Raw genomic sequence first — 14,007 nt, 5'->3', positions numbered from 1 at the left:
TCCTTGGGATGTTTAAAGTTTTGGAAATCATTTTGTATCCAAATCTGGCTTTAAACTTCTCCACAACAGTATCACGGACCTTCCTGTTGTGTTCCTTGGTCTTCATGATGCTCTCTGTGCATCAGACAGAACCCTCAGACTATCACAGAGCAGGTGCATTTATACGGAGACTTGATTACACACAGGTGGATTATATTTATCATCATTAGTCATTTAGGACAACACTGGATCATTCAGAGATCCACAATGAACTTCTGGAGTGAGTTTGCTGCACTGAAAGTAAGGGGGCCGAATAATATTGCACGTCCCACTTTTCAGTTTTTGAATTTCCACAAAAATTTAAAATAACCAAAAAACTTTGTTCAACGTCACAATTGTCACTTGTTGATTCTTCACCAAAAATTTACATTTGGTATCTTTATGTTTGAAGCATGATATGTGGGAAAAGGTTGAAAAGTTCCAGGGAACCGAATACTTTCTCAAGGCACTGTAACTCAGGATCAGTAATGTATGTACACAGTGACTGCAAACCCCATCTGTGGACGTCGGGCACTCAGACCATCCTCATGGAGTCGGTTTCTAACCGTTTGTGCAGACACATGCACATTTGTGGCCTGCTGGAGGTCATTTTGCAGGGCTCTGGCAGTGCTCTTCCTGTTCCTCCTTGTACAAAGGCGGAGGTAGCGGTCCTGCTGCTGGGTTGTTGCCCTCCTATGGCCCCCTCCACGTCTCCTGGTGTACTGGCCTGTATCCTGGTAGCTCCTCCTGACGCTACGCTGACACAGCAAACCTTGCCACAGCTCGCATTGATGTGCCATCCTGGATGAGCTGCACTACCTGAGCCCCTTGTGAGGGTTGTAGAGTCCGTCTCATGCTACCATGAGTGTGAAAGCACATCCAACATTCAAAAGTGACCAAAAAAACATCAGCCAGAAAGCATTGGTACTGAGATGTGGTCTGTGGTCCCCACCTGCAGAACCACTCCTTTATTGAGTGTCTTGATAATTGCCGATAATTTCCATCTGTTGTTTATTCCTTTTGCCCAACAGCATGTGAAACTGATTGTCAATCAGTGTTGCTTCCTAAGTGGACAGTCTGATTTCACAGAAGTTTGATTTACATGGAGTTATATTCTGTTGTTTAAGTGTTCCCTTTACTTTTTTGAGCGGTGTATTATATTTGTGAAGTGATCGCTTCTTGTGTAGAGTCATGTTTGTGCTAGATGGCTGATTTCGGCTATTTCCCAGCCTGTGGTATTACATTGCCCGGTAAGGTGCAGTGATGTCTGGGAGTAATTTGCAGAGCAGGCATGCAGCCTCTCCCCTGGTCTGACCTCCGCAGTAACACACTAGATGCCGATCCTTTGTGTGGTGGATGTATTTAACTTTTTCTTGTTCGTGTCCTTGGATTACATCCCTGCTGGGTAGATGATGCATATTTCTGTCTGTGCCACAAATCCAAGAAGCTGCAGCCCTCCCGCAAAGACTTGTTAAAATCGGCTACAGTTCTGGGTGGAGATGTCTGATGCTTTGAAACTTGGTTATATACAGATTTCCTCCTTTCTTGCCTTATATGAGGGACAGTACAGCGGTGTAATAGGACATGAGTGTGCTGACAGATCCACCCAGGCTTGACATCTGTGTTGCCACTGTCAGGATTTCTTTGCTCTTTCTGACTCTCGCTAACGTATATGTTCAGGAGCCACAGCAGCTTATGGCCTTTTAGCAGAAAAAAATGCGTTTTACCATAATCGCAGGAAAAAACCTGAGACCTGATCTCCATGTGTAACTACAGCTCCAGACCCCCATACACAGTGGATGGTTGCGGAAGAGAAGGATCCGATGTCTTGATTCAAACGCCCGCTCCTTTTGTTCTTTGGAGATACGTGGTTGGTAGAGTGGTCTGGTAGCTGCTTTCTCCCCTCTCCGCATTGAAAACCTAGGATTTCTGTAAAGAGAGTTGTCAAAAGAACAATATGTATAACCCCCAACACTGATTGGCTGCTTTCTGTGTCCACTGCGCTTAGGCAGAAAGTGGCCAATCAGTGGTGTGGGCGTGGTTGTAAAGAGCTCAGCATTCAAGAGAACTGCTAAATGTGCAGCAGATAAAACAGGGACTTTATCTACAGTTTAGTAAGCAGCCCAGTAAGTGACACATCACTGGAATCAGGTCTATGAACACCTTAAGACAGAGTAACCTTAGAAGAGGTGAAGATCTAGTGCTGGAGGGTCTTTAGATCGACTCTGTACTGAATTGTGACGCGATCTGAGGGTGTGGTTAGTGTAAGTCATATATATTTTACATCCTGCATATAAGCATTGTGAGAGAAAGCAAAAATGTTCTACTCGCTTATTGCCACACCTTCTGGTATGTTCTGTACCAACCGTGGCTGTAAATCATTTTATAATATAAAGGCCCCTAAGCCAGCTGAAAAAAGGGGTTATGGAGATGTGCAAGAAAACAATCCCTCAGATTATAGTAAAAATAAAAAAAGGTAAAAGGAACTGCAAACCATTCTGTGACGCTCCTCTCTAACTGCAGGGATCGCCGTTAAAGAGGCCTATGCTCCAACATCAAAGAACCTCCAATAAACGGGAGTGCTTAAACTGTAGGTAAGTGGCCTGTGGCATCATGTCTGCCTTACTGGAAGCTGGGCTACTGGGAGGAAAGTAATTTATATCCTCCCTGCAGCTGTTGGCTTTCAGTCATTGTGGCGGCGCAAGGAGCTGTTAGTCACCAGTCATTATACCAGGAACTAAGGTGTAATTGCTCCCTGGCACTTTGACAGACGGTACGTCACACGCTTGCATGCTGCACACACGGCTGTCAATCAAAGTGCCACAGAGTGATTACAGCTACGCGCACAGTATACGGCCCGGAAACAGGGAGTCCGCTTCAGGGAAGACAATTTATTATTTTCCCTGTAGTCGCTGCTGATTAAGGCAGGCAGACATGATTTTAACGTTTTATACTTGAAGATCATCTCAATATCTGCAGGAAAATGTTGTTTGCTGATATTCCCGGTTCCCCTTAATGTGCAGGCAGCTGGGTGACGGGCAGTATGGCAGGCACTGCCCCTGACAAGTGTGTAGACTTTCAGCTGTGCACCCGAGCACGCACGGCGTAAGAGGGAAAAGCGGTCAGTGTGGAAAAGCCAGGTCATGGCCATTAGTGGGTGACCGCGGTGCACCTGCACAGCCTTTCCTCTGACAGTTCAGGACTTTTCTGTCCCGCTCGTCGCTGGTAAGTGTCCTTTACACGCTGCAGACTGTTTAGTGTCCGTTTGTGTCAGGCTCTTCTAGGAGGAAGGTGTGAGGGGTTTTCAGTGGATCAAGTGACGATTTAGTGGTAAATTTGTGCCAGCGCCGTAGTCCTGTTAAATCCCAGTCATCGCTGTGGATTAATGTCCTCGCTGTGACATTTGAGCCTTTTGTGCTGCTGGCAATCGCATCTCCCTATTATATTTGTGGGGCTGCAACTAGAAATATCCAACATGAGCAAACATTGGTATAAACTGCTGTGCCCGGCCGTGTGCTTCATGTGTTTAGGAGATCTAAAGGGGCCTGAAGAGTCAGAAAAACCCCTTAAAGAAGGTATTTCAATCTCATGACATGATGCTAGGGCGTGCGGTCACCGCTGCTAGGGCGTGCCGCCGACGCCAGGCTTTGCCCAGTTGGAGCTGTGAGATTTTCCTGCACAGCCGCACAGGTTACAGCGCCACTCCCGCTACTTAAATGGCAAATTACTACTCAGTTCTTAGGGGTTTATAACCATCACACGTTCACAGGAAAGGCGAAGTAGGCATGATTGCTGGAGGTCCGACTGCTGGACCCCACCGATCACGAGGATGGTGTTCTATGTCACGTTCATCACTGCCATGGACGGTTAGTAGGGAGGTGGCCACTACAAGCGGGTTATGGGCCCATATCAGTAGGCCTCAAGCCCACCGTCGGCTTTTGATCTATGACATGACAGATTTTTTGGCGTATATAATTTCCATAAATAGGTCATGTCTCCGGAACAAAAGGAATACCCCATATTCAGGAAGGAGAGCGACATTTATACCAGGTAAAGAAAAAATCCCTATGACAAGTGACGGGTCGTCTTTAATTTCCACACCCATTATACAGCTCCTCTTCCGCTGACATGTGGAATCCATATGGCGCTGCGGCCTTTTCTCTGTGTCCCCCGGATCCTCACGGGCCGAGCGTCCGTCTGGCCGCCCGATCTGTGGCTTCTCTCCCTTATACTTTGCTGTTGTCATTGTTTGGCAGATCACAGACCTATGGAAGTCTGCTAGAGCGGCAATGTCTAGGGAAAAAACAAGAAATGTTTAGTTTGTGGGGGCTTTTCTTTACTGGTCCGGTCGGGGCTTAGTTGTCACATGACTTATTTTCCTCATTTATATAGCGCCATTAATTCCACAGCACTTTACAGACATTATCATCACTGTCCCCATTGGGGCCCACAATCTAGCTTCCCTATCTTTGGACTGTGGGAGGAAACCGGAGAACCTTGAGGAAACCCACGCAAACACGGGGAGAACATACAAACTCTTTGCAGATGTTGTCCTTGGTGGGATTTGATCCCAGGACTCCAGCGCTGCAAGGCCGCAGTGCTAACCACTGAGCCACTATGCTAACCACTGAGCCACCGTGCTATTTGATAGTGATGCAACTGAATACTAAGGAGACTTGTATAAACCTTCTAACTCCATCCCTTTAATTATCAGTATGAATGACAGCTCCGTTCCAGATTGTTACGTGGTCCTGACAACTACCACGGAAAACGGCCTGGGAGCTGACTGACGTAGCCAGGGGGATAGGTGGTGATCTGCTGTTATGATGGAGTCTAAGGCTATGTTCACATGTTGCGTTTTTGATACTTTTTTTTTTTTTTTTGGTATGACAAAACCTGCTCTTGGCAGTAAGACACTTGCCTCAAAAAAAAGATGTTGCTTAGTTTTAGTTGCATTTTTTTTCTTAGTTTTTGTCAGGATACATTTGTCTCTTGTACACGCTGATAAAGTTTAGTGCAAAAAAAAAAAATCCAATTCCACATCAGGTTTTGGCACAAAACATGCAGCAAAAACTGAGACCCACCCATTGCTTTCAATGGTACGCGTGCGTTCCTATAAGGTTACGTGTGCTCCATAAGGATTTGCTGCAGACATTTCCGCACCAAAAACCTGTCTCTTAGCAGGAAACACGCTGCATAAAAAAAGCTTCTTCTTCTTCTTCTTCTCCTTCTTCCTTCTTCCTTTTCTTTCCCAAATCTGCAAGGAAAATAAGTATTTCAGAAATCTCATTTACTTTGCTTGGACAGTAAAATGCTGTAACTTTTCACGGTAAAAACACAACGTGTGAATATACCCCAACGGTCCAAGATTTTAAAATGAGCAGCACATGTCCTGGGCACACAGGACTATGCAAACGAGAACGATAGATATATATTTAATTTTTTTTTTTTTTTTTTTTAAAGAAGCCAAAAGATCTTTTCACTGGACAAATAACAAGCGCTTTATCTGCTTAAACACTTGAATTACCTGTATGTAGATCTGTGGTGGTCCGGGTCCTGAGACCCCCCCCCCCCCCCATTCCCACCCGATCGTGCCATAGATCTCTCAGCTCAGCAGACAGCAGTATGGTTTCTATACAAAGCATAGGCATAGTCTTTGGCGTACTCCCTATTTTGGGCTGTACCCTCCTGTCTGCTGAGCTTATACGCTTCTCAGGGGTCTCAGGACTCTGCCCCCCACCAATCTGCAGGTAAATCAAGTGCCTGTTAAGCATGAAATATCAAGAAGAAAGATTACTGATTGTTTAGGTGCCAAACTAATGAATAGGACAGTACCTGGGGCTCCGAGCCCGAGCCAACACATATCTTTATCCTCCGCTCCCACGGTGAGTTTTTGGTGAGTCCTTGGTGTTGCAGATTTTCTGCACCTCTTCGTAAATTAGGTGCTCATGTGTTTTTTCACTGCATTTTTTAGTTCATTTTTTCACATTTCTTTTTATTCTGTTTTTGATGCTGCAGTTTTTCTCTTGTTGGTGTGTCATGTTAAAGGGAATCGGTCATCCCATTTTTCGCCTATCAGCTGCTGGCTCCGCCATCAGGGGCTTATCTACAGCATTCTATAATACTGTAGCTAAGCCCCCGATGTAACCTGAAAGATAAGAAAAAAGTTAGATTATACTTACCCTGGCATTCGGTGCAGTCCAATGGGTGTCGCTGTCCGGTGCGGCGCCTCCCATCTTCTAACGGTGACCCCCTCTTCTTTGCTGCCTGTCGTGGCTCCGGCTCCGGCGCTCTGCTGTGCCCTCAGTCGCCGGGAGAAGTCCGGCGCCTGCACACTGCAGTTTTCTGCCCTGCAGTGCGCCTGCGCCGGAGCCACGACAGGCAGCAAAGAAGAGGAGGTCACCGTTAGAAGATGGGAGGCACCGGACCGCAACACCCATCGGACCAAGACCAGACCCCCCCCCCGGTAAGTATAATATAACTCCTTTTTCTTACAGAATGCTGTAGATAAGCCCCTGATGGCGGTGCGGGCAGCTGATAGGTGAAAAATGGGGTGACAGATTCCCTTTAAGAAATAAAGCTGCTTTGTTTCTGATACTTCCTGGTATTCGGCTTGTTGAAGCATTGATAGTCACTTATGGATTACATGCATTTTTGATGTGTTTCCACTATGACGCTGTTTTCTGCTTCTAATACAAGTCTATGGGGAAAATCCACACATTAAGACTCCACGTACCCGCGAGGGAAATTTAACATGTTGCGGAGTTGAAACGTGCACTGCGGGTCAGTTCACACTCATAAAGAAGCGCAGTGGGCAGGAGATTTCTGTACATCCCATCCACTTTGCTTGTAACTGTAAAACGCTGCGTTTTTGGTGCAGCGAAAACATGCATCGTGGCAAGCTCATCGTGGTCAAACAAGCCTTCAGAGGTGATGTTACCGTCCCCCATCATCTCTTGATATAGAAGTGAAAGCCCTCTTAAGGAAACTTGACCACAGTAGGGACATGTTTTGGAAGCCTAGAGGAGGTTGCATTTACCCTACACAATATTAACGTGCACAGAGCCAGAATACCCCTTTAAGGGAAAAATGTGGCTTTTGCTTTAAAAAAAAAAAAAAAAAAAAAACCCAAAGTGCTTCTTAAGAGATTTGGCAATTTTAGACCCAATCATTCCGGTATCTTGTCCTCAGATCATTGGGAAGCCATCCAGGATCTCCCTCCCATGTGATAAGTGTAAAACAATTTATTTTCCTCGTTTCTTGGCTGACAATGATGAATTTGACTGTTACTTATTGTCTAGGTCAAGACTACTTGCACTTTCTTCTTCCCAGAGTCTCGGTGATCCCAAGAAGATCTACCACCCTGCTCCTTAGAAAAGTAATAAACCCGAGGCTGTGCTGACCTGGCATAAGAGTGATGTTCAGCACAAGGTCTTGCATGCACAATGCTGTAATGGAGGATGTGATGTCCGGAAGTGTTAAGTGTTGAAGAAACAATACAATTTTACCAAACATGGTTGTCTGAAAACTCCGGTGCATGGCTAGCTTCGCCTTCTCTTAAGGTGTCCAGACATTTGTATGGTGGTGATCGTACGGACAGCATTTATCATCTGTATGCTGATATACTGTTCGGACTCAGTCCGATCTTGAGAACTGGGGTCCCATGTCCCCCTTGTGAAGAGGTAGAAATGTACTGCCTGACCACTAAACCATTCAATATCTGTGGGAGCGATGGTCACACCAGCGCACTACCACGCCCATAGAATTGAACAGAGCCCTTGTTTCCAGACTCTTGAGGATCCATTGGTCGGACCATCACTGATTATACAGTGATCACCTATCCTGTGAATAATATAAAGTTTGTGGGGTAACCTATTGCATGTCTGTCAGCTGAAACAGCCGTTCTGCCTCACTCCCCCACACAGTCTCAGCTCCACCCATGGGGAGAGGGCAGTATGCCGCTGCCAGATGTTTTCTTACCTGTAATCTCTGCTGTATGATTTTCCTTTGTTGTGTGTTGGAGCCTTTTGTAGAAGAGACGTTGATGACACTCTCGGCAGGAAGGTTTTATGGACAGGTACTATTGTATTTGCGATTTCACAAGGAAGGTCGTGTATTATTCCAAGACGTGTGAACCGATGTGTTTCTTAGTGACTGATCCTGCTGACCGACCTGACTATAGGTGCAACTGAATCTTAACTATCTTGTCCAACTGGCAGTAAATCTTGCTCTGTTAAGCCTTCTAAGGTGGTCCCATGTTATTATGCCTCTATTTACTTAGTAAATGTTTAGGTGGAAATGGCGTTGTGTGCGGCACATCTTGTGTAGGCGGAGGTGGCGTTGTGCGAGGCGCGTCTTGTGTAGACCGAGGTGGCGTTGTGAGGCATGTCTTGTGTAGTCGGAGGTGGCGTTGTGTGAGGTTCGTCTTGTGTAGGCGGAGTTGGCGTTGTGTGAGGTGCGTCTTGTGTAGTCGGAGGTGGCGTTGTGCGAGGCGCGTCTTGTGTAGACCGAGGTGGCGTTGTGAGGCATGTCTTGTGTAGTCGGAGGTGGCATTGTGTGAGGTTCGTCTTGTGTAGTCGGAGGTGGCATTGTGTGAGGTTCGTCTTGTGTAGTCGGAGGTGGCATTGTGTGAGGTTCGTCTTGTGTAGTCGGAGGTGGCGTTGTGTGAGGCTCGTCTTGTGTAGTCGGAGGTGGCGTTGTGTGCGACACGTCTTGTGTAGGCGGAGGTGGCGTTGTGTGCGACACGTCTTGTGTAGGCGGAGGTGGCGTTGTGTGCGGCACGTCTTGTGTAGGCGGAGGTGGCGTTGTGTGTGGCACGTCTTGTGTGGCGGAGGTGGCGTTGTGTGCGGCACGTGTTGTGTGCGGCACGTCTTGTGTGGCGGAGGTGGCGTTGTGTGCGGCACGTTTTGTGTAGTCAGAGGTGGTGTGTGAGGCGCGTCTTGTGTAGGCAGAGGTGGCATTGTGTGAGGTTCGTCTTGTGTAGTCGGAGGTGGCGTTGTGTGAGGTTCGTCTTGTGTAGTCGAAGGTGGCGTTGTGTGAGGTTCGTCTTGTGTAGGCGGAGGTGGCGTTGTGTGTGGCACGTCTTGTGTAGGCGGAGGTGGCGTTGTGTGAGGCGCGTCTTGTGTAGTCGGAGGTGGCGTTGTGTGAGGTTCGTCTTGTGTAGTCGGAGGTGGCGTTGTGTGTGGCACGTCTTGTGTAGGCGGAGGTGGCGTTGTGTGAGGCGCGTCTTGTGTAGGCGGAGGTGGCGTTGTGTGAGGAGCGTCTTGTGTAGGCAGAGGTGGCATTGTGTGAGGCGCGTCTTGTGTAGGCGGAGGTGGCGTTGTGTGAGGCACGTCTTGTTTTATGTCTATTCCATGGGGTTCTGCAGCAAAAATGTGTCTATTGGCAGGAAAGACCCTGTGTAAAATATACTTAATGTTGAGTTTGTTTACCATTCAGTTGAATACTTGAAAAATGAATGAGGAATAGTCCATAGTGAGTCTGGCACCGACTGACAGCCGGCTATACAGTACATCAGTACACAGTCAGTGCGGTGGTGTTACAGCCACCGCTGAATATATATACTGAGCGGTTACTGACGCCACACCTCTGACTGAAAGCTGGAGGAATAAAGTTAATCTCCTCCCGGTAGCCAGGCTGTCAATACGGCTGCCACATGGATTCTTTTGCCCTGCAGATTAACCCCATATCTGCAGTTTTATATCGTTTTTTGTCATGATAGGTTCCCTTTAAAGGTTACTTTATTCGATACTTTGATTTGGTGTTCGATATCGCCCAACTGCTCCTATATATGTATATAGGGCTTTTACTAAATCCTACACATAAGAGGGCTCTCATATCTCACAACATATGGATTTCAGTAGCGGTGGCCATGCGTGTGACCTTCTCAATGTTGTGGTGGGCTCCCAGCTGCTGACCATTACAGACTCTCTAAGAGTCTCCCAGTTAATAAAGATGTGACTATCCCTTAAATGATTAGTATAACAGCATGTTAGGTTCAGTTTGAACACCAGCATCGCTTAAATGTCCAAGAGTGAACAGGGAAAAACCTCCAATTAACATAAAAATTAGCTAAGTGCTACAGGAATGCTTCTTACCCATATAAATCCCCATGTGAAGCCATACCAATTAGCCCCAACGCGCGTTTTTCATTGGCTTCTTCGGGGGACTGTCTGAGCCCACGTGTAATGTGTATGGAGACCTATAGAGATGGGCCATCATCACTGTGTTCCTGGAAGACCAGGTAACATTTTTAGTAGCTCAGGAATTTTGTACATATTTTAGGGGAAATATGTCTCGAAATGTGTTTCACAGGCTGCACACTTATTTTTCCCACTAATTAACATTTTATATTGATACACGAACCATTAACCCTCCTCTTTGGTCCTCCACAGGGGCACTAACCAAAGTTCGCGAAAGCAAGAAGCACATCGAAGAGGGCAAGATGGAGCTTCAAAAGGCTAACGAAATCCAAGAACGCTGTAACATCATATCCTACGCCACCTTGGCCGAAATCCAACATTTTCACAAAATCCGCGTGCGGGACTTCAAGTCACAAATGCAACATTTCTTACAGCAACAGATAACCTTCTTCCAAAAAGTGACGCTAAAGTTGGAGGAGGCTCTACAGAAATACGACACGGCCTAGTATTCCCCATCCAAGAACCCTGAACTCGTTCTCCTCGTTTTAAGGAGGTTTAAAACTTTTTAGGGTTTTTTTTTCTTTTTAGTAACAACTCCTAAGAAAAGGAAGATCCTGTTGCCAATAATTGGCGGTGGTACACCAATGGTCGTACATTTATTTTTTAGTATACTGTGATTAATAAAAAAAAAAAAAAACGGAAAAAAAATGGACTCATAGATCCATCATAGCGCAATTGTATTTAATTATATTATCAATGCTTACACTACCATTGTACCTTTTGTCCTGGAGTTTGCCGTTTGCCTTACCATTGAACTAGATCACGACGTATATTCCGGGTGGACTACGTAACCTTCGAGATGGCGTCATCAGTTGCCTTTTTTTTTTTTTTTTTCTTTTTCTCACATTTTGGATTTAACAAAAAAAAATCCTCAGTTTACAGAACTTTTTTACTTGAGCAATTCTTCAATCCTTGTGCCTTCCCAAACTTTTTTTTTTTTTTTTTTATAGTAATAAATTCATATTTAATCACCGGAGGGAATGCATCTGATGTAAATTTAGAGTTGTGTTAAGTTTCTGATGTTTTTGTTCCTACCCGCACTGTACTTTGGGCACATTTAGGTGTATTCATATGGAAGGATTTGTACTGGGAAAGCAAGTAGGGCATGTTTGTGGTGAAGATAGTCACCCTCTCGGGGGTAATAGGAAGTCCTTGTTTTGTTTTGTTGGTAGAATTACCAGTAGAATACTCCATCACTTAATAATGAAACAGAGTGATACTTTATTTACCTCCTAAGCCATAGTTATTGAAGGGGTCGTCCGGTCCTGGGCCTTAGGCTACAAGTCTACAGTCACTCGAATTTGAGAACACCCCTTTGATTTGAGGCTGTACTAGTGGACTTTAGGCCCATATTACATCCCAGTGCTAATGGCCATATGTTGATTTGAGTTATTAAAGTGCTTGGGATAACCTCTCGTAAATTGTCAACTTATTTCAAAAGTCTGTCGACAGAACTATTGTTGCAGCTCCGGGCTACAAACTTTTTTTTTTTTTTAAAGATTTTATCTAAATATATGTAAAGCAAATTAGTTTATAATAAGGTCTGGCCAACAGCTTCTGGATTAAAGAAATTGGCATGCATGTTTAAAAGGATTGTCTCCTAAGGATAAGAAATGCAGCATTCCCTCCAAACTGCGGTGTGTGAATAGGTTTTGTACAACCCCGTTGACTACTATGTAGCCACGTCCCGTTCATATGCTACATTTTGAGCATTTTCCTGGCAGTGTTAGATCTTCTCCGTGCTTGACATTTCAGGACGTGTTTCCAGCATTGGTTTTCTATTCTGATCCTATGCAATGATTGCATTTTTTTAGTACTTTTTTCTAGAAGAACATTTTGGTATTCTATCGCTTGTTTTCTACCACTTCCTTCCCTTCAGACAGCACAATTTGTGAATATGGCTTTTTTTTTCTTTTTTTGTGGCTTTTTTTTTTTTATTTTTTTTTTTACAACCGTGTGACAAGTGAATAAAGCATTGAGTCACAAATACCACATGTCTGTCTCGTAGAGGTTCCAGCCAAAACGTATCCTGTTCCCGTTACGTCTTTTTATGGCATTTGATGTCGCCTATTATTCATCACAACATCAAGGACTGCTCTGGAAGATTAGGAGAGGATTAGGTTTAGGAGAAACAGACTGAGACTAATGAGAGCAAAGATGAAAAAAAGAGTGTTCAACAATATTTTACTGAAAGAGTTACTGTCTGTGCCAAGACCGCAGATGACGGAACGGGAAGAGAGGAAGAGTAGTCTAAACAGCGCCCGACCGTAGGAGCAGATATAGACCAAGGTCTCCATCCAGTATCTCCTGGTCATACGGGTCAATGCAATCCTGTGTGACATGCCAAGAAAGACCTTTCTTGCATAGAACGATATATATATCATTTTTTCGCTTTGAGACATTCCTGTCCATAGACTGTAACTTGTGTTAACCACACACCGTCGACAGTAGCCGGTTGACCGCAAATTCTCCTGACCTCTCTAAACACATGCCCTACATGATAATTGGAAGGAGACTGAAGCCCAGTTTTTGTCTGGCCCATAATTGGAAGATGGACACTCATTCCCCTTCTTTACCCGTGTCTCCTCACTCAACAAGGAACTTCTCCTATGTCAACAGATTGCATCTTGTATGCTGGCATAATAATCAATTATTGGCGGTGCGCCCTCTTGTGCATACTAGGATGTGCTGCCAACGATGATGCAAATTTTGAGACCAAAGATCATAGTAACAAATGTTCATCCACACAACGCTAACGATTCCTCCATGTAAATGTAGCTAAATCAGCACAAATTGACCTGCTATGTTGTCAGTTGTTATGTTTCGAGGCGATATACTGCCTCTGTAAAAAAAAAAATAAATGAAGTACCCAAAACACTGTCCGACACCTTCCCTGCAGACACAGGGTTGAGTGTGCTGAAATTCAATATACCCAATTTTTTTCTTTTTCTCTGTGCTCGAGAAATTGTCTCCTCTTCACCGTATATAAAGCTAGTCTTTTTATCCCAAGTGAATGTGGACCTCAAAATGCCCTTAGTGAAGAGTTTAAGACCATGTCTTTCTGGACAAAAAAGGAGCTATATCTTAGAAATGGGAAGGCGTGGGAATAAAAGAAAAAGTACACCAGATTCAGGAGAAAAGTGACATCCACACCTAGTAAAATATTCCATATTTATGGTAACTGATTAAAAAAAAGGACCAAAGTCAAAAGCCAAGATATATGGGATAAATATCAGGAGAATAACCTAGTTTTGTAGATTTTTCTACAATTTGATATGAAGGTAACTGGTGCTCACACAGGCCCTCGCCAATGATTTGTTGTCCTGTGGGGCCTTAAGTGTTATAATTCTGCATTTGTCAGAACTGATTATAAGCATCATCCAATATATGATTACTTATTATATGATTACCTATATAAGATACTTATGAGAAGTATCATCCTTTATACTTTCCATGCTCCGTTCTGACCTCATTTTGGCTTGGACCTCCACTTGACCTAGTAGCAAAGTGTGGACGAAAGTTGTAATAATGTTAGAGGAGTTTTGTTTAATCGGATCCTTGACCCATACACATCGCGTTTTCTCCCTTTTGAGGGTGTTCGGAGCGATAGCCAAACAGGAAATAGCCTACACCCAACCATAATTAGAAGATGAGAAAATGTTGGCTCTTCATGGACATCATACAGTTAAGAATGGCCATACACCGAGTTGGTCAGTCAGTGCGTGTGATCTGATGCAGTGTGAATTTTGCAACACCACAGTGTGACATTCACCTGTCGCTAAAGTGT

The 14,007-nt window shown here is 44.7% G+C and overlaps 1 protein-coding gene across 1 annotated transcript in view; it reads left to right on the top strand.

Moving 5' to 3' along the window:
- Nucleotides 1-11,630, top strand: part of SNX18 (sorting nexin 18) — a 33,563-nt gene extending 21,933 nt beyond the window's left edge. The window contains exon 2 of the mRNA XM_073559958.1: nt 10,413-11,630. Within this exon, the coding sequence (XP_073416059.1) occupies nt 10,413-10,666 (254 nt within the window). The 3' untranslated portion in view covers nt 10,667-11,630. The remainder of the gene's footprint in view (nt 1-10,412) is intronic.
- The last annotated feature ends 2,377 nt before the right edge of the window (nt 11,631-14,007 follow it).

This window comes from Dendrobates tinctorius, unplaced genomic scaffold (genome assembly GCF_039654945.1).
Source record: "Dendrobates tinctorius isolate UK_male_01 unplaced genomic scaffold, ASM3965494v1 ptg000285l, whole genome shotgun sequence".
In the NCBI taxonomy this organism is placed as follows: Eukaryota; Metazoa; Chordata; class Amphibia; order Anura; family Dendrobatidae; genus Dendrobates; species Dendrobates tinctorius.
Note: the sequence above shows the minus strand (reverse complement) of the source record. Positions and strands in the feature narration are given on the sequence as shown.